The sequence below is a fragment of the Desarmillaria tabescens genome (assembly GCF_030435595.1).
Source record: "Desarmillaria tabescens strain CCBAS 213 chromosome Unknown EV420scaffold_1, whole genome shotgun sequence".
Taxonomy (NCBI): Eukaryota; Fungi; Basidiomycota; class Agaricomycetes; order Agaricales; family Physalacriaceae; genus Desarmillaria; species Desarmillaria tabescens.
In genome coordinates this window covers 1,049,068-1,068,035 of record NW_026848300.1, presented here as the reverse complement: position 1 = coordinate 1,068,035, position 18,968 = coordinate 1,049,068, and the positions used below count along the sequence as shown (strand labels likewise).

General features: G+C 47.2%; 4 protein-coding genes across 4 annotated transcripts; 2 read left to right on the top strand and 2 right to left on the bottom strand.

The window, feature by feature from the left end:
- Positions 1-213: 213 nt before the first annotated feature.
- On the top strand, positions 214-925 carry EV420DRAFT_1633798 (uncharacterized protein; the record flags this gene model as incomplete). The annotated part of the gene is made up of 4 exons (XM_060476237.1): positions 214-399; positions 455-614; positions 665-712; positions 771-925. The coding sequence occupies 4 exons, from the start codon at positions 214-216 to the stop codon at positions 923-925; spliced, it is 549 nt and encodes a 182-aa protein (XP_060339181.1).
- A 360-nt stretch (positions 926-1,285) lies between these two features.
- EV420DRAFT_1494296 (uncharacterized protein) lies at positions 1,286-2,901 on the top strand. Its single transcript, XM_060470799.1, has 4 exons — positions 1,286-2,091; positions 2,143-2,399; positions 2,450-2,686; positions 2,740-2,901. Exons 1-3 carry the CDS (start codon positions 1,303-1,305, stop codon positions 2,622-2,624), a joined length of 1,221 nt encoding a protein of 406 aa, XP_060339180.1. The 5' UTR covers positions 1,286-1,302; the 3' UTR covers positions 2,625-2,686; positions 2,740-2,901.
- A 609-nt stretch (positions 2,902-3,510) lies between these two features.
- EV420DRAFT_1633796 (caspase domain-containing protein) lies at positions 3,511-7,592 on the bottom strand (the record flags this gene model as incomplete). Its single annotated transcript, XM_060476236.1, has 11 exons — positions 3,511-3,639; positions 3,692-4,170; positions 4,226-5,100; positions 5,148-5,494; positions 5,553-6,000; positions 6,051-6,114; positions 6,165-6,237; positions 6,295-6,385; positions 6,449-6,459; positions 6,514-7,177; positions 7,240-7,592. The coding sequence occupies 11 exons, from the start codon at positions 7,590-7,592 to the stop codon at positions 3,511-3,513; spliced, it is 3,534 nt and encodes a 1,177-aa protein (XP_060339179.1).
- Positions 7,593-11,008: 3,416 nt separating this feature from the next.
- EV420DRAFT_28660 (caspase domain-containing protein) lies at positions 11,009-14,200 on the bottom strand. The gene is made up of 8 exons (XM_060481540.1): positions 13,891-14,200; positions 13,633-13,692; positions 13,545-13,573; positions 13,023-13,488; positions 12,608-12,966; positions 11,631-12,547; positions 11,209-11,568; positions 11,009-11,152 (listed from the first exon to the last, which is right to left on the bottom strand). Exons 1-7 carry the CDS (start codon positions 13,933-13,935, stop codon positions 11,228-11,230), a joined length of 2,217 nt encoding a protein of 738 aa, XP_060339178.1. The 5' UTR covers positions 13,936-14,200; the 3' UTR covers positions 11,009-11,152; positions 11,209-11,227.
- Between the last annotated feature and the right edge of the window lie 4,768 nt (positions 14,201-18,968).

Here is an 18,968-nt window from a genome sequence, read left to right as displayed (position 1 = left end):
GTTATGTCTTTCCCGGTCTCAGGCTCTTGACTGGCACTGCACATATTGTATCTTTTGGTTTTGTCCAACAAGACTGGCGACTCTCTCGAATTCAATCATGCAAGGACGGACTAGCTTCACCGCAACGGCATTCACAGCATCCATGAGTCCACAGACCTGGAGTTGTATAAGAGGACCCCAAGATTGTACAGACAATCCTCATCAACCATCTCCATGATTTTCGCACTCATTCCTCTCGCTGCCCTCATCGCTCCAGCCTTCGCCGGCACCATCAGTGCTCGCAAGGAAGATAGCATCCAAGCTCGCGACTGGGCTCCCTGGACCCCCGGTTGGAGCTGGCCCGGCACGTACAACACTTGCCATCCCAGCATTCCCGAAAATTGTCCTTGTCTTACCCAGGTACATCGACCCACTCTCATTGCCAGACCTATCCATTAACGTGTATCTATTGTAGCCGGTCTGCAGCACCGACGGGTCGATCAAGTGTCCTCAGTCCGGCGATGACTACTCGACGTATAATTGGCGCCCGATCTACGAGAATTGGAACGGGTGGAACGGATGGAAGAAGAATCCGTACTCGACAGGATATGTCAACAAGGACACTTACGAGATTGGTAGGCAGTCTTGTTTTCCGTGGTGTACATATCGTTGACGGTTCTCTCAGACTGCAAGAACCTGTGCTTGGCCAATGAAGGATGTAACTCCTGCCAGGGTAAGTCTCTTTATACCTATCGGCGCACGACTTGTGACTGATATTTTATTGATGATAGTCTACACCCTCGAGGAAGCGGCTGAAGTTTTCATTTGTGCGCTCTTCGAGGAGATCCTTGATCTCACGACCTGGGAGGATGACTGTGACGACTGGAGCGACTGGAGCACCTGGGGCTACAAGCCGTCTTGGAGCTCTTGCTGGTCCCTTTATTAGTTGGACACATCGTTATATCTATGTAGTTTCCTTGATTTCAACCCACTCTTTGTGACAGACTGACTGTATGGATATTTATGTACTAAAATATGGACTTACCTTACTCTCTGGACTCGGATTCATGCCTTTGAGTATCGTTTAATGGAATGCATGTTCACAGGGAAGTACTTACTAGAGTCATACCTGATCGACCACTTTCTTTATTTTCCCAACTTTGCGGACTAACTTGGCTTACCGGAACCAAATCAACATGCTACCTACAAAACGATTTGTCTTCGTCTTCATTCTAAAGTTGTTGAAGGCGAACGCGAAGAATACGGACCGCATGTCTCCGCGTCTGTGGCGTGGGAACTTGAATCTTTTTCTGAGTTTGTCCCATGATACTGAGGCATCTTGCCCTTCGAATCCGACCTGTACTCCAACGCCGTTTCTTCAGCTACAAATCCTTCCCAGACATCCAAAAACTATGCACTATTCGAGTCGATAATATCCCTCGAGGCTATGATGTTCCCCGCATCCTCAAATCTCTCAAGGCCAACCCCGTGGAAAGGCTTGTTGCAGAGAAGAATTATCTCATCGTACGCTTCCTTTCCAACGAAATGGCAATGCGCTGCATCGAGGAAAACGACGGTGTTGATGGCATGTCGGTAAGGCTGATTGGCAACATGTCTGACCGGTCGGCGTTCTTGGTCGCTGCAGTTGGATATGGAATAACACGGACATGCATTGTTGAGAACATTCCACCGGGTATTAGGGCGGGAACTTTGAAAACTTTAATTACTCAAGACAAGCCTATGGAATACTGGAAGTACGATAAACAGAATCTCCGAGCCGAGATGCGGTTCATGGATGTTTATCATGCATGGCTTGTATGTTGTTGGTCCGTCTTACATGCAGTCGTTTACATCTTTCTTACACAGACCAGTGCCGCTCTCAACCAAAATACTACCCTCAATCAGTGTCGGTTAACCTACACTGATAAAGACGACTTCTATATGTTTCCAGAGTGGTACGCGCCACAGGAAATGGATCAGTCATATGTGAGGCGGGTCGTGGCCATATCTAACATCCAACCAGGGATGTACAAAACATGCTGGCAGTGGACCCAAGAATTCGACAAGATCTCTCCAACGCTAGTCTATAGTGGTTATTGGCCTGGCCTTAAGGTGTGCTTGTCCTCGTCGCATAGACGTACGCGATATTTAAACCACTCTCAGGAAATGTTGCTCACCTTTGCAACGTCGGCAGCCGCACAGCAGTTTGTGGACACGTTCCAGACATTGGCGGATTCATTACCCGTTCAGCTCAAGGTGGAAGAGGACAAACGAGATCCTATCAACCGGGGTCTTATCACAGCTCTGAGTCTCGGCGCCTCTCGAAAAATTGTCGTCGAAATGGATCAGGGTCACCTAAGGGATTGGGACGAGCATGTGAAATCTTATGGAGCTGTGAGAAGGATTTCCACGCACTGGTCGTACGTCCCTTAGCCTGTCTGTTTGAACGAATCGTCTGAAACAGAAATAGAGACTCGTCGTCTCAGGGAGAGGTGGTCTACGAATTCGATAGTCTATTCAAAGCCATGAGGGCCCTCTTTGTTTTGGCCAAGCGGGGGAAACGGTTGCCTCAATTTCAGGGTGTCTGTCTCAATTTTTACGGCGCCAAGCACCTGGAACCTATTGAAATAATGCAACGGTGGTGACATGTTTGCGAAAGAAATCGCTCGAGGAGAGCGCAAAGTTGAGGCTCAGGCTTCACAACGTAGTAGGTCAAAGACGGTTAAAAAATGGGAGTCATGCTTACCTCTTGCCTGATAGAAATTGACCGCTTCGCTACAAAGAGTCGTGTCCATATCAGTTTCGACTGAACGTCTACGTTTTGAAGGTGCAAATCAGCCTGATATGTTAGCGCAAGAGATAGATGGGAGTATACTAGATGTACCACCTTCATTCGTAACATGTGATGTTTTTCAAGTGGATTTCGACATCGCCTCAAGCTTACACCATAAACTGAAGATGGTGCCAACGCACTTGCACACCACGAGAGAAAGGAATAACGCTATGCCAACCGTTTTCTCCTAAGCTACTAAGTTACCTTCAGATATAGTCGCCAACATATTTCGGCCTATTTAGAGAGGAGCAGTCGTTTGTGCGCGTGATGAACTAGATCTTGGAGTGGTAGTTTTATCCTGAAAAGAAAGATGATAGTCACGGTCACAAATCATACCTGTTCCGTTCTCAAACTCATCTTGTGTTTTTCTGGTCTATTGTGACGGTAATATGGAAGATGACTGACTCCACAACAGCATGGGTTGCTTGGTCGTCAGCTTGCCTTGAACATTGACGATTAGTGACCAGTAACTGGATCTAATTTTATCACGCAGCCTCTTGTATCCGTACGTCGGGCATGCTTGATATCGTGCCGTATGATGATAAGATGAGATGAAGGAGTCATTGTAATAAATATTGACAGAACGATGCTAAATTGGCAATAAATAAAACATAGGTGAGTTCATGTTCATGAGCATGTGTGATAGGATAAAACTGGTCATACTATTCCTCAAGTTGGGTGCCATATAACGAACGTGATTAGAACCAAAGCCAGGAACGTACTTTTTCGTATAGCTTAGTAATAACTGCACGGGCTACGGCCGTCAATTTCTCATACGACGAGGCTTCTTTCAGAGTTTGCAGACTCTTGGTTAGCCACTGAGAAAGCTAATAATAATTTGAGTAAATAAAGCGCAGTGGAAACAGAGGAATCGCTCACTTGAGCATGTTCTTTAGAAGACTCCATTGGAGCAGGGTCCGGCGCTGGCGCTAAATTAGGAGGGGGGAGAGAGGCTACACCTTGTCGGGAAGGAATAGGAGACGACTCTGCAATACTTAGCTTAGGCGGTGTGTTCGAAACCACGGGTTGGGCACGCCTCTGTACGACAGGAATCGCTATCGACGCCCATGATTCGGTAAGATCAGGTGGGGATGGAGCAGGAGACCCGCTACTGCGTGTCCTCAAATCCGAGAATGGGGACGATTGCGAGATGCTTCCGAGATCTACTGGCTTTGCGGTTACAAACAACTTGAAGAAGCAGACATCCACATCTTGGCCATCTGGCACAGTAAACGTGAATGGATTCATGCCACCGTTCCCATAGCCAAGCGTGAGTGTTGACCCCTTCTGAAGGCAGCTGTCAACGGATCCCTGCTCCTCCTTGTTGTTAGGGCTCATTTTTGAAGAGTACCAAGCATCTAAATCATTCCCAATAGATGTCAGCCATAGCTTTAATATGAAATATGAACATACCTATCTCAAAGCTGGTAGCATCAAAGTAAAAGAGATACACATAGAGATCAACGTCGGAAACGTTACGGATCGTGAATCCATAACTAGGAGATCGATTCCAAGGAAGAGACGTGTCTACAACGAATTCAATGGGTTTTTCCTCTTCTTTGATAGCGGACAGTAAATTGTCGCCGACAGGAGTGAGACTACGTCCAACACGCTGCAGCTTGTTCATCTCGATGGAAACAAACTGTTCTATGGGTAGCGGACTTGGGATCGTAAGCTGAGCGATAAAGCGGGCAAAGCCATTAATGACACTTCTGATGTGCGCAATGTCATTGACTTGAGAAACACGAGGGAACCGCGAGGCAAAGCCGATGTTCGGACTGAAAAGACGGATGTTACTCCCTCGGTCGAAATAGACGACTTCATCTTTCACCGTCAGACAGAGGTCTGCATCGTCTGAGGTTTCGGCGGCAATGACGGGGGCCGTAATCCTAGGTTCATAATCCTCAGTAAGGATCCGGGTAAGGATGTTCGAGTCATTGCAATAGGTGCCAAAGTTGGCACCGGAAGCTTTCTGTAATCGCGCGTACCAGACGCGACGATTCTTATTGGAAGTTAGGAACCCGGGGTCCAAAGGAATGAGGAAGGAAATGAACGTCTCCACTTTGCTGACCGTAGCAGCTATAAATGGATGTTTCAAGTCAGAAAGATCTGTTCTGAAGATTTCAAAGGTAGAGCCGATAGTTATGCCATGAAGCAGTCCAGCGTGGAGTACAAAGTGAGGTTCCCCTTGTTCATGACGGCAAAGAATCATGGAACTATCAGCAGGTTCTTCCCAAGAGTCGAACAGACGTCGAAGGGTGTGTCTCCCTTCTAAATGCGGCGTTTGGCTATGAGCTGTTCAGCTTAGAGCGGTGCGATTCAGACCAACACTTACAATCCTGGCATAACTAGACGATGGATCAATGATCTATACGTCAGTTCGTTGACAGGGTTCTTTCCCATGATCTTGAGCAATGCACGAGTAAAGATGCCTTGTCCATCTACCTCCCAGGCTGATTGGCGACGATTGCATGCTGCGAGCAGTACATGCGAGTCCCAAAGCGAACCCGAAAATCCCGACGTGATCTTCACTCCAGAAGATCCACGAGAGACCATGGTAGAATCGCAATCGGCGGAGAGTTTTGGAGGATTAAGGATCCGACGTGACTTCGCATTCTGTACATCGGCTGGCTGCATTCCACGATTGATGCCAGCGGCGTGACAGCAGTCGAGGATCAGTGTCTAAGCAGACGTGAATTTCATTGTCGACATGTGAGTATTCTAGAGTTACGCCACATACAATGTTATTCCCCTTGGCAGTTGCCAACTCCAGTAGAAGCTCGCTAATCGTTCGATCCGGAATACCTTCTACAACCTTGTCATCAGCGTATGGAACTCCAATGTCCGTAGGACACAGCATTTCTATTTCGTTGTCATAGGTTTGCCAATCCGTCCATTCATCTGGCTTGGGAGTCACTGCTCCATGGCCCGAGTAATAGATGATGATGGCCGTCATTCCTGGGACAATCCTCGGATTGTGTGTGAGACTTTTGAACCCATCAATGATAGCTTTTCTTGTTGCCTGACCGTTGCGGAGACTGACGATGTGTTCCTCTGGGGTTCGCAAACCTTCAAGAAGATAATTCTCAAATCGATCCGCATCAGCAACAGCGGCCAATAGATTCTCATATCCCTCGTATTCATATTCGTCGATGCCGATGACCAAAGCAAAAATGCCGCGAGTCTCTCTATAAGTTGAATGATCAGTCAGCTCCGATCTCAACACTGTACTACTAACGGAGTAGGGGGTTCACGGCTCAGCGTTGTTCCTTTTGCTACCCAAGCATTTTCAGTTGGAACCTCTATGCAAAGATATGATTGCAATATCAGCTTGAGAGAAGAGAGGCCTTACCAAGTTTACTAACTGAAAGGAGGTTGTCCTCTATAGCATAGCTTGCAAAGCGAGCGTCAAGTGGATTCTGGCCCTGCAGAAATTGCTGTGTTAGCCTAACAGAATTCGAAAGAAGGAATTGTCGACTTACATCTTTTACCATACTCATCCAATGCCCGTCGTGGGTGAGTGCGATTTGAGCACCAGAGAACTGTGAAGGAAGGGAAACTTGAAGGTTTGAACTAATCGTAAGATTTCAGGGAACACCTACATTTTCCAATATGTAATTATTTATCAAAACTGACGGATTGATGGCCTAGCATGTACGCGTTAGAACTGAAATAGTATCAAATCGAGCACTGGTGCTCACCTTGTACTGTTTCGAGAATGACTGAACAGAGGTATTCGTGTATAGATTGGTGTGGGAGTAAGGAATGTCCAAATTCGAATAGGTATTAGGTTTGGCAACGTTACCACGACTGCCAACTGCCAACGACTGCTGTCGCCGCTGGGAACCTTTGGCGATACGTCTAGAAGTCGAAACCGGTCCGACAGCCAATCCTTGGAATGATGGATCTGGACGAACAGAAATGGAATATCCACGTAAAAAGACGGTCTGGCTGGCTGGCATCCCGACCGTGCCAGGAAAATAACTCTGTGTGTGTATGCCCTTCAAATTTTGTACGTCCCAACTGTACCGCATCGAACCATCCAATCCTGTAGTACCTGTGGTCGAAAACTTCGGCGAAATGGACGGTGAATCTGACGGACGCGAATAACAAGCGTTGCCCCAAGAACGACATTTGTCGAATCCAGTCACCAGATACAGCATACCATTACGGATTTGTCTGTGCTGTGCGGGGCTGTTGAAATATTTGTACCAACTATGAGCGTTGGCAGCCGCATATTTTTCGAGAAGATGGGGGAGGATGGAATCATATCGTTCCCCGCCATCGGGAAGGACAAGAATAGCGGCTTGAGCGGCTGAACACGTAAATTCATACCCACGTCCTGCTTCGAATTTTACGCGAACGCTATAGAGATACGTTGTCAGTAGAAGTGGCAGATCATTCAGCACATGCAGGTGAAAACATACGGTGGCTGGTCAAGCCGTATCGGCGACTGGCGCCCAGAAGAAGCAGTGAGCACTGTATTTTTTCCGTGCAATTCTAGGCGCTTCTCTACAGCGGGCTCCGGGATGTCTTTCAGTGGTACGAAGTCGGGAGGAACCCTGCCGAAATTAGAGGGATTGTTCACATCCGTGCACACATTGAAGAGATATGCGAAACCACCCTCATCGGTGAGGTATCCAAGGTCGCCAACTCGCGTTCCATCTTTGGGATAAGTGGGAGGAAGGTTAGGATCGTGGTTGGGAAGCCAAAGGGGATAACCGTGGCCGAGAGTCGACATTAGTTGGACGTAGACGTCCTGGTCGCATTGTCCAGCCATTGAAAATAATCGGAATGCAGGTGTGATTCTACTTATACAACGGCCTCAAAGTTGCAGTGCGCCTTCAGCATGTAACCGATCAACTGCAGGCTGAAGCATTGCTAGGCTTCTCCCACATGGCTGATGTCTTCAAGTTTCAATGTAGAATAGCATTTAGTGTTGAGTTCCATACCATGACAACGTTCATTAATGTGCTTTTAGTCTAGAGATTTTGAACCTTCCATGTTACCGAAAGAGTCTGAGGCAATCGGTAGGGTCGACATTGACGAGTTCCCGAAATCTTGTGATACAGCGGATACGAAACACCTCAAGCAGAACACACACCATGAAACTGACTACCACTTTCCACGCTACAAAAACTGAGAGCATTGATTGAGATCCGGACATCGGCCCGCCCCAACACCAGCTGGATGCCTGTTCTAAAACTGAACGGTGCCATAGCATCACATTGACACGATACGAGACTCTGAAAGACCTTTTCAGTATGCCTTCAACTGTGCCCGAATAGATATAGCTTACCAACATAGGGATAAAAGGACGGATAGGTAGCAAATCTGAGTGCAGAACCGAGGCACAGGGAGGCCAGGGAGGAGCGGGGGCATGTAAGGGAGCCATGAGGATGGAAACGTGAGTAGCAGAAGGGTGGGAAGGGTGGGAGAGTCGGTCAAAGCATGCTAGGTATGCGCCATTGAAAAGGGGATAGCCACCTTCAACGCCGACGATACAGATTCCGGCGCTGGACAAGAAGCGACGAACATATTGGTGGATGTAATAGTATATGTCCTGACCGACGATTAATCAATATAGAGTTACCGATCACGCGAACTTTCCGAAAGGTCATTGAAGGTCATTCGAACTTCAGTTTAGAGTTAGATGACAACCTGAGACGTTGGGAGGATGTTAGCTCTGGAGATCTGATGGGAGACTTGGTACACACGAACTTGCTCTCAAATGGGGCCAATTCTGTATATCGATTTGGCTTCAGAGCGTTAGGACCGCGTGTCATGAAAGCAAGTAGTATGCACTTGCATCGCCGGGCCGAGCATCGTATGATAACCGGCCCTCAAGCTCAAGGCTCGACCACTGCATCACGCCCATCAACAACGTTCACTGTCGACTCATTGCTTCCAGTCTGCTGACTTTGGTGTGGTGAATTGCTTGTCGGTGCATGGCAGCGGCTTTATTTAGAGTTTTGCTGCGTTCCACCTCTTCCTTTCAACAGAACAACACGCTAAGCACAAGCGCTCACTGTGCATCATTTCGTTTCTTTCACTTCAGTTTTAACGCATTCCCGATCACTGAATGTTTACGATGGTGCCAAGGGAATATGTAGTATGTTCAACTATGAATGGTGTGATGGCCTTGTTATATGGGCGTTTGGTGGATCTATAATACATACAACTACCTCAAACGCCAGTCGGACTCAGTATAAGCGTTGACTTCTCCTAGGAGCCATGTCAACTAATTTCAACGTGTTTCTTTCTTCGAAACCATATCAAGGTCTGTGGAAGACAGGAGCGCTGAGACTCTTTTACACAAATCTACATTATTGATTACCAACGGCATTCCAATAGGCGACCATGTATGAAGCGGTTGTCTACTTATGGCTGTATCATATTAACGGCGATACGGCGTATTGATATCAATGCGTTTTATCGAGCTGCAGTGGCATTTTGGTATGTGCAACGGTACCAACACCAACGCCATAGATACGAAAATCTTTCCGAGTGAATAAAGAGTCAAAATCTCCTCCTCCTCCTCCTTGTCCCAGACTGTAAGTTGCTCGCATCTATTCGGCATACTTAATAAAACAAAGAACCCAAAATAACTCTTGAAAGAATTGTATAGGGCAGGTGAGCGTCTAATAGGACCCTAGACACCAAATAAGTGGGGACAGGTGTCCAAAGCGATGAAAGAACAATGCCTACTCAGAGGGAGCTAGTTTTCAGGCGTCTTACGTCTCTGTACAATAGGGATGACCAACGAAGCCCAAGAATCGTCTGGAGGAAGTCCCAGAGGCCAGTGTTGTTGTCCAGCACCGCGAGACAACCGTTCGATCGATTGTTTAAGGTTTCTGAGGTTCACGGCCACAAAAAGTTTGAAACAGTAGATGTCCGCATCGTCGTGGACATTAGTTGAAAGCTATTGGCTTCATGCCACCGTTTCCGACGCCAAGAGTAAGGTTTAAACCTGCTTTGAGGCAGCTGTCGACGGGATCGGGCACCTCATTGTTCGCAAGGGGGTTCCGGACCGTCGTTCCAGAACACTGGGTTGGTCGGTCGTCTTTGAGCTTAAAAAAATTCTCTATAGAATTTTTTTGTGCTTTGGAGGGTACATAGGTATGATATCGCATAAATACAATATATTTCTAGGTAAAAAAGACTTTCCCTCACCCTCAAACTGATACCAGCTCACGAAGACTTAGGAGGGATGTACGCAAGACGTAGGAAAGGTGCCGAGGTTGTCCACGGCAAAGACCGTTTCTCCCTTTCCGGCAGAGAGGACCGGCTATGACCGGCAACTTTTGTGTACCCGGTGGCAGTGTGCTTACCAATACCGTATGTTATGCCCATACGGAGTATGTTATTCTCACGGTGGTCGGTCGGTCGGTCAGACAAGGGCTTAAAAAAATATCGAGTGGATGTAGTTTAAAAAAATCTCGGATCCCCTTGATTATTTGCGCTCATCCGTAGATGGTACTAAAGCTCTGGGTGTGCACATGAAGGTTAGCCGAGCAAGTGCATAAAAAGTAAACATACATACCTATCTTGAGGCATAGAGATCGATACTGCAGTGGTTATAGATGGTCAACCCATAACTGGGCCTACGAATCTGTGGCAGAGACGTATCCACGACAATCTGGATTTCCTTTTTATCAACAAGGAGATTATCGCCGCTTGAAGGTTATTCCCTTTCATTAGAAGAAAAGAATCTTTGTCCTTTCGGTAATAGCTGCTACTTGTTTTCTTTTTTTCGAAGGAAACATTGTCTCCTTCCACCATGAGGTGAAGATCCGCCTTGTGCTCGTCAGGGGCAATGGCAACAGGAACCTTGAACTGCGTATAGCAGACATGGGCAAGTACCTCTTCTAGGAAACCCAAATCCTGACCATAGACGAGCAAAGGAGGGCGAGAGGCTTTCGCCAATCGCGACGTCTTTCCCTCGATCTGGCACAGATCAGTAGACCACATATGAGTCCAACAAGCTTCTAGGTTGCAGGAGCTACGACCGAACACCTTTCTTCCGAACCGCATCTACTGAGTCGCGATGAGTGAATGCGACTCCGTGGATCCGTAAGCTGTTCATCCACTTGTGCCTGTATATAGGTATTTTGATACGTTCTGTAGGATGTCGCGACATACTCAATCAAACCGACGATTGGTCTTTGTCAATGAAGAGTAAAGACCTCGCTTGATCTTAAGCCCTCCGTGTATCATAAATGTAACCTATTCGCTGTTCTTGTTCCGCGAATTTGAAAAAATAATAATAAAACTGACAAATTGAAGATATTTCTTGGAAGGCCTCCTGCATAGAGTGGACAAGTCTAGCCACTAGAACCACTAGAAATCAAAGAGGTAGGGAAATTTGTTCGAAGCGAGGAAAGATCCGTACTCACTCTGATCTACTGAAGAAGCCTAGTTATCGGACTCATTTCGACACCTTTCCTGTAGAATAGGGATAACTACCGAAGCCCAGGAGTCATCCGGACGGAGGTCCAGATGCTGAGGCTGTCGCGTAGCGCCGCGAGACATATTATACGATTGTTCAATACTCCCAAGATTTAATGGCTTCACGGCAACATAGAATTTGAAGCAGCAGATATCGATATCTCGGCCCTCAGGGACATTGAACTGAGCAGGGTCCATGAAGTTGTTTCCAAAGCCAAGAGTAAGCTCTGAATGCGGAGGAAGGCATGTATCAACTGGCACCCCCCTGTTGTTCGTCACGGTGCCCATCTGGGGATTGTACCAACATTCTAAGGACGAAACCAAAAAGATCAAATGGCAGAAGGCATATATATGCAAACCACAAACATACCTATATCGAGGGTGGAGGGGTCGAAATAAAATAGATATGCATAGAGATTGATACCGTATAAGTTTTTGATCGTAAACCCATAATAGGGATTGCAATTTGGTAGAGACATGTCTACGGGGACCTTGACAAGTTTCTTGTCAAGGTCAGGTATTAGATTTTCACCGAACTTGTTTAGATTGGGCCCGTTATGTTGAAGTTCATGCATTTGGATCGAGGCAAACCTGGTTATGGGATGTCTACTTTTGTTGGTGATATGATAGGTGAAATTCGCGTAGAGAGTGATGATTTGTCGGACTTGTGCGACATCCTTGCCTATCTCGGATGTATGGCCCGGAGTAAGGCGCGGCTCCATCAAGGTGAATAGGCTATTTCCTTTCATTAGATGAAAGGATCGTCCGTCTTTTCTGTAATAGCTATTTGCTTGCCCTCTGCGGAAGGAAACACTGTCTCTTTCCACTAGGATGCAAAGATCCGCCTCGTTCTCCTTGGATGTGATGATGACAGGAATGTCGAACGGTGCCTGGTTGTCACCGCCGAGTACTGCTTCCAGGAAACGTAGGTCTTGACCGTACGCGAGCAAGTTGGGACGAACGGCGTTCGCCAATCGCGCATACCCGACGCGAAAATCTTTGTTATTGGTGAAGAATTGGGGGTCTGAAGGAGTGAGGAACGAGGAGGACTCTGACGTCACTGCCTCCACGACCGCAATCCCGAGCGAAGGCGCGCCAAGTAAATCCGTGGAACAGATCTGGTATTTGGAACCAGGAGTGATGCCCAAAACGTCACCGGCTCCTAATGATAAACGTAGTCGGCCATCTGTTACTTCTCGACGGCAGGCGATCATTGAGGCATCACCGGTATTTCCTGAGGGGTCAAAAAGGTGTCGAACAACATTGCCTTCTTGGTGAGGAGTCTGGCTATGTATTTGTTGACGTTATTCAGCTCGGGGAGATAATAAAAGTCAAATAATCGCCTACCTTGCCCAGGACGGGATAATGAGATTATCCATCAAAGACCTGTATGTCAGCTCAACCAAGGATCTTTTCCTCATAACCCGGAGCAATTCTTCGGTAAAAACGCCAGCGCTGTTAATCTCCCAAGCAGACTGATGACGACTACATGCTGCCAAAAGGATATGCGAGTCCCAAAGCAGACCCGAAAAGCCTGAACAGTCCGGCGCTTCATTAGATTTACGGGTGCGAGAGTCGTAGATGTCGGAGTCGCATTCAGGGGAAATTGTTTGGGGGTCAAGAATTTGACGCGGTATCGCGCTTGGATTACTATGCGGCGCTCCACGATTAATGCCCGCAGAATGGCAACAATCGAGTACCAGCGTCTGAAATACTCTCAGTCAGAAACGAGTTGAAGGATTTTGAGACTGGTAAGACGTACAATATTATTTCCCCTTGCAGTCGACAAATCAAGGAGCAAGCTACTGATCGTGCGGTCAGGGATTCCTTCTACTTTGACTTTATCTTCCCCTTCATGCGAGTCCGATTCTGGGGACATCATATCGAAGGGACACAACAGCTCAATTGTGTTGTCGGGAGTATACCAATCCTTCCATTCGACCGGTTTCAGAGCCATGGCCCCATGTCCTGCATAATATATGATAATTGCTGCGTCGCCTTGGATGATCTCTGTATTTTCCTCTAGGCGCCTGAACGATTGAATGATAGCCTCCCTTGTGGCTTGCTCGTTGCGTAGGTTAATGATATTCTTCTCTGGGACGTGCAGGGTGCCTCGGACGAACTCATAGATTTTCCCAGCGTCTGGGGCAGCGCCTGGTAATTTTGGATACTTTGGACAGTAATATTCGCTGATGCCAATGATCAGGGCAAATATTTTATCATTGAACCTTTTTTTGGAGCACTGATTAACAGAAATCTAATGCTCAACAGTTAAATATCTTACGATGCAGGTGCTTGGGCAACTTCCTTGCTCTGTAAACCGTGACATTGTCATTGACAGAACGTGGCCATCTAGAGAAGAGTGGACGTACATCTGAATTAGTAGCTGTCTGCGGCGCATCAGGAGCGGTTGCGACTTTAGTATCCGAAGGCTACAACAATTCATTAGCGCCGCAAGCAAAGAAGAGCAGGTCGCGTCAAGGGGGGCTAGCATGGATTGGTGACGGTGGCGCTTAGATAACCCGGCTCAAGCCCGGCTACTATTGTCCTGCCGGTAATCAATGATTGATATATCGCGGAAGCGCACATGGTTGCGACACACTCTTCCTTGATTGGATACTGATGCTCACCTTTTCGCCTATGTGGAATTTTTGAGCTGGAGTGTCATTCTGCATGCTTGAATCGAGAGTCAATACTATATCGGGAGAAAGCAGCCGAGAGTTTTTGTAAGCTAGTCGGGTGGATAAGAGGATGGAGTTGATTAAGATGAAACCAGAGGAGACCGTAGATTAATAGGTTAGTTATCTTACTGGTACAGCTTCTTAGAAGTCAAAGAGCTGGCTCCTAGATGCACCATCAGATAGCGGAAGGAATGATGGGTTACACTTCGTCGTAAAATGACAGAGCACTATTTTATAGATAATGAGGTGATCGCGAAACTCCCTGAGTACTTGCAAGACCATATGCGTCTGTTGGGAACTTCTGGACTTGCGCATAAAATCCTAAGCTAGTACCGACTCGGACAGCTGATCCAAGTCAGGCGCTCTCATACCGTAAGAATCTTGTTCTTCAGCGCTTGTTTTCAAGATAATCGAATGTATAGCTGGAAATGATCATCAAGGGTGATGCTTCTTCCGACTCTGCAGGCGTAGGGCGCTGCAAGCGCTGAAGTAGTCAGAAACACCGTCTATACCGGAGGTTACATACGCAGGAGCATCGCGGGCCAGAGGATTAATTAGACAAATCATCGAGTACGAAGGAAGTAACGTGTAACGAGGCCCAAGGGTAAATATAGTTTCGTTACCATGAATGGCTACCACAAGGCACACCCGGACCCTGTAAGGCTTTAGCTTCAATATGGACCGGAGAACGGCAGCATCCTGAAAGTATCATTAACAAGTGCCTATCGGATCAATCTTTAAGAAATAGTAGCGACAGGATCGGCGGTTTACCGACTGGCCGTGAAATCCAGTAATTCGAGCCCGGTCGCAGATGGTGCGTATCGAATAAGGTTTGGTCCTGCAAATAATAAAAACAAGGTCAGATCGTCGTTCTGCACTCCGAGAAGCGCGGTCACTCTGTGCAGCCACAGATATGCGCCGCGAAGCGAGCGAGAACAGGAAGGAGACGGTGCGGCATGACCAGCAGCAATGCCTGTATGGAATGGATCCCCATCTTCAAGCGCCAAAAAACAATTAAATATCTAGTTGGAAGGTTCGAGCAATTATGAAGGTCTAACTCTGCGGAATTAAGGTTTAAGCCTCAAGAAAAAAAAAGTCCTTGATTAAGGCCTTAACCACAACACTGGCGGAGAGATACAAACTTTCATCGCGGCATGCCTGCTCCTCGTGTCGGCCTGGAAGTCTGGAAGTCCGGTAGGATCTCGTATCGATAGCAGCAGTCGTGGACATGGCCGAAGGTTACATATAGTTAACCTACATCCTCCGAGCAAGAGGAGGAATCACTGGTCGAATCGAGAAAGCAAGGCAAGGGCAAACAAGACTAGCCCAAAATACTGTGGTCGGCATCCTGTTGCTTCTGAGTACAACGTAAGAACGTTCGTTATCATCTCCACATGGTACGCTGGATGCAACACGTCAGCGAATTTACTAGCTCTTGAGCGCTAAAAATGAAGCGCTTAAAATCAAGGTGGAGACGCACATAGATAAAGGTAAAATGTCAAGAACCTTCCAGATGCCGAGAAGCAAGTTCTGCTCGAGATGATAAGAGGTTCTCCCAACAACCTATTCACTATCCCATAGATTATTTCCAGTATCAATCTATGTTCTATTTGCAATTATTTCTGGTCAAATCTACGTAATGGTATATCGGCGGCAACGGGAGTAGTGGTTCAAGTGGGTCTATTATTCATATGTTTCTCATTGGAGTTGCGAAACGAAGACCCCTTTACGGATCAGATACGGCCGCTACGTAGCAAACATAAGTCAGAACCAACGAACAAAAGTCAAAATTTCTGTAAGATCGAAATGCCCATAACTCACCTTGTATAAGGACTTGAGAAAATTCCTTTTGAAGTCTTGGATCGGGTAATCCGGCGAGATCAACCTGGACAAGAGGTGACGTTAATAGCTCCGGAGAGGAGGCTTCAGGCGGCAAAGCTGAGATGACGATGGTAGCAACGAAAAAGGAAGACGAGGAGAAGATGCGTCGCTGCCACGCCCAGCCTCCACGCTGTGAGAAATCTTGGACTGGATTGGAAGAGTCCGCTTCTGTATGATTGGAATTGTCATTGAAGCCCACGATCTATCAAGAACGGGCGGAGACGGGGTGGTATTACCACCGCGCCGTAGAGTCGAAACTGAGAAAGGGGATGAACGTGAGATGCTTCCAAGATCTACCGGTGTAGTGGTCACGAAGAACTTGAAGAAGCAAACATCCACGTCCTGGCCGTCCGGTATAGTGAATGTAAAGGGAGACATGCCCCCATTCCCAAAGCCAAGAGTCAGTGTTGAATTCCGTTCAAGGCAAGTGTCGACGGATTGCTTTTCATTATTACTCGAGCTCATCTTCGAGGAGTACCATGCATCTAGGTCACATCAAAACTAGGTCAGCTGATATCAAGGTCATGAAATATATGCATACCTATTTCTAGGGTGGAAGCATCAAAGTAAAACAGGTAGGTGTACAAATCGACATCAGATTTGTTTTGGATTGTGAAACCATAACTAGGATGTCGATTCAGAGGTAGTGATGTATCTACATCGAGTTGTATATGTTTGCCATCTTCGACAGCAGATAACAGATTTCCCCCGTCCGGACAAAGGTTAAGCCTTCCAACATGCACTAGTTTCATCATCTCGATAGTGGCGAAGTCGGACATGGGGACGGGGCTTGTCATCGCAAGGTGAGAGATAAAATGCGCGTAGTGATCAATGATGCGCCGGATGCCAGTGACATCATCGACACTAGAAACGTAGGAGAGTCGCGGGGAAAAGCCAAGGCATGGCTTGAAGAGACTACTACTTCTGCCACCCCGTTCAAAGTAGACAGTCTCTCCTTCCAACACTAGGCAAAGGTCTGCTTGGTCTGGTTGTTTGGTAGCGTAAACAGGAATCGTGAAGTTGGCTTCGCTTATCCAGGACATTAAACTTTTCGGGTGGTAATGTATGGGCAAGCAGGTTTCAGAAGCTTCTATCAGTCGCGCGTACCAGACGCGGCGATTTTTGTACTTTGTGAAGGGGGTGAGCTCTGACGGGGTAAGGTAGGACACAAATGTTCCTACTTCGTCCACAACTGCAGTTGAAAGTAAAAGCGAGTCGGATACAAGGTCTGTTACATATATCCCGAAAGTAGAACCTTTCGTGATACCGTGAAGAGATCCTGCATACAATGTAAAGTGCGATTGTCCATCCTCGTGACGGCAGAGAATTCTAGAGCTATCAGCGAACTCTCCGGAGGACTCGAACAGAAACCGATGCAAGTGTTTTCCTTCGAGATGTGGTGTTTGGCTAACATTTCAGGTTTAGCTCGTAGTGGGGTCAAGATTAGACCAGCACTCACAATAGTGGCATAACAAGGCGATGCATCAATGATTTGTACGTCAGTCCCCGTGAAGGCGTTCTTCTCATGACCTTCAGCAATGCGCGAGTAAAAATACCCTGCCCATCTTCCTCCCACGCAGATTGATGACGGCTGCACGCCGCCAATACGATATGCGAGTCCCACGACGAGCCTGAGAAGCCCGAGGTGACATTCAATCCGCGAGACCCGCAAGATGAGATCGTGGAGTCGGAATTCGGGGAAATTTGTGGGGGGTGAAGGATTCGACGCGATTTGAGTCGCGCGTCAGGACGCTGCATACCCCGATTAATGCCTGCAGCATGACAACAATCGAGTATGAGCGTCTGAAACGGTATCAATAACGCACATATGATATATACAGCATGTGCGACGTACAATATTATCACCCTTGGCTTCTGACAGTTGCAAGAGAAGTTTGCTAATTGTTCGATCTGGAATCCCTTCTACGGCATTGTTATCTTCATCCAGGAGGCCCATATCGGCGGGACACAACATCTCGATGGTGTTGTCGGAGGTTTCCCAATCGGTCCATTCGTCTGGCTTATTGGCCACAGCCCCATGCCCAGCAAAGTAAATCACGATAGCGGACCTGCCGCAGGTAATGTTTGGATTTCGGATGAGGCTCGTGAACCCGTCAATAATAGCCGATCTTGTTGCTTGTGAATTGCGAAGGCTGATGATGTTTTCTTTCGGAACTCGCAGGTCCTCACGGAGATATCCTTCGAATTTATCGGCGTCACTAGTGGCCCCTTGTAAATTTTCGTACCCTGAGAATTCATATTCGCTGATACCCACGACCAGGGCGAAAATAGCGTGAGTTTGCCTGGCATGGGAAATCAGCTGGCGCCTATGTCAGACAAACTCGATATCTTACGGAACTTCAGAGACGTCTCGACCATCTTTTGTTATCAATTGAGAGCGATTCTGATCCTACGAGAAATTGTTAGCTAGTCTAGACTAAAAGTTGACAGGCGTACATGGTCTACCTTTTCCATCTGTATACTAGGGACAACATCGACGTCGAAGGACTAGCAATGAAAAAAAGTGAATTAGCGTAGGACATGTTGTTAGGGATTTCGTGGCTTACATTATTCAGAATATGATCATGTCTGTCGACCTATGATAGTACATGGGATTAGCGCCGTGCTTGAAAAACAATGATCACAAGATGCAGTATGGCAACGACATTCACCTCATCGTGTCTAGGCAACACTGGGAGCAAGGGGGTGGCTTTTCTAGATGTATTGGCTGTATTGGCGTTGGGAGCGCCCATCCATGGCGTGGACACGCTGAGGGTACAAGCTGGTTCCTCATCGTCTGAACCGTCTGAACCCTTAAAGATACCGTCAGGATTTGACACCAATCTTACTGCCGTTTCTTCAGTCATCCCAACATCCTAACATTAGGTCATAGCGCCCACAGTTTGTAAAAGCGAAGAATAAGCTCACCTGTCCGAAACTTGAATCTAAGGCCGCATCGCCTGATGATATGTTAGCATTTTCGGTACAGTGTATGTCCACCCTAGGTGCTAGAGGCTGCTTGGAAGGGTTTGCGTTGGTCCTGATGACCTTTGCTAATCGAAGCCCTAATAATAATTTGTATCCAGAATGCAGTGGTGATGACAAGGCTGGACGAACCACGTTCTGCTTCGTCTATCGCAGCACCC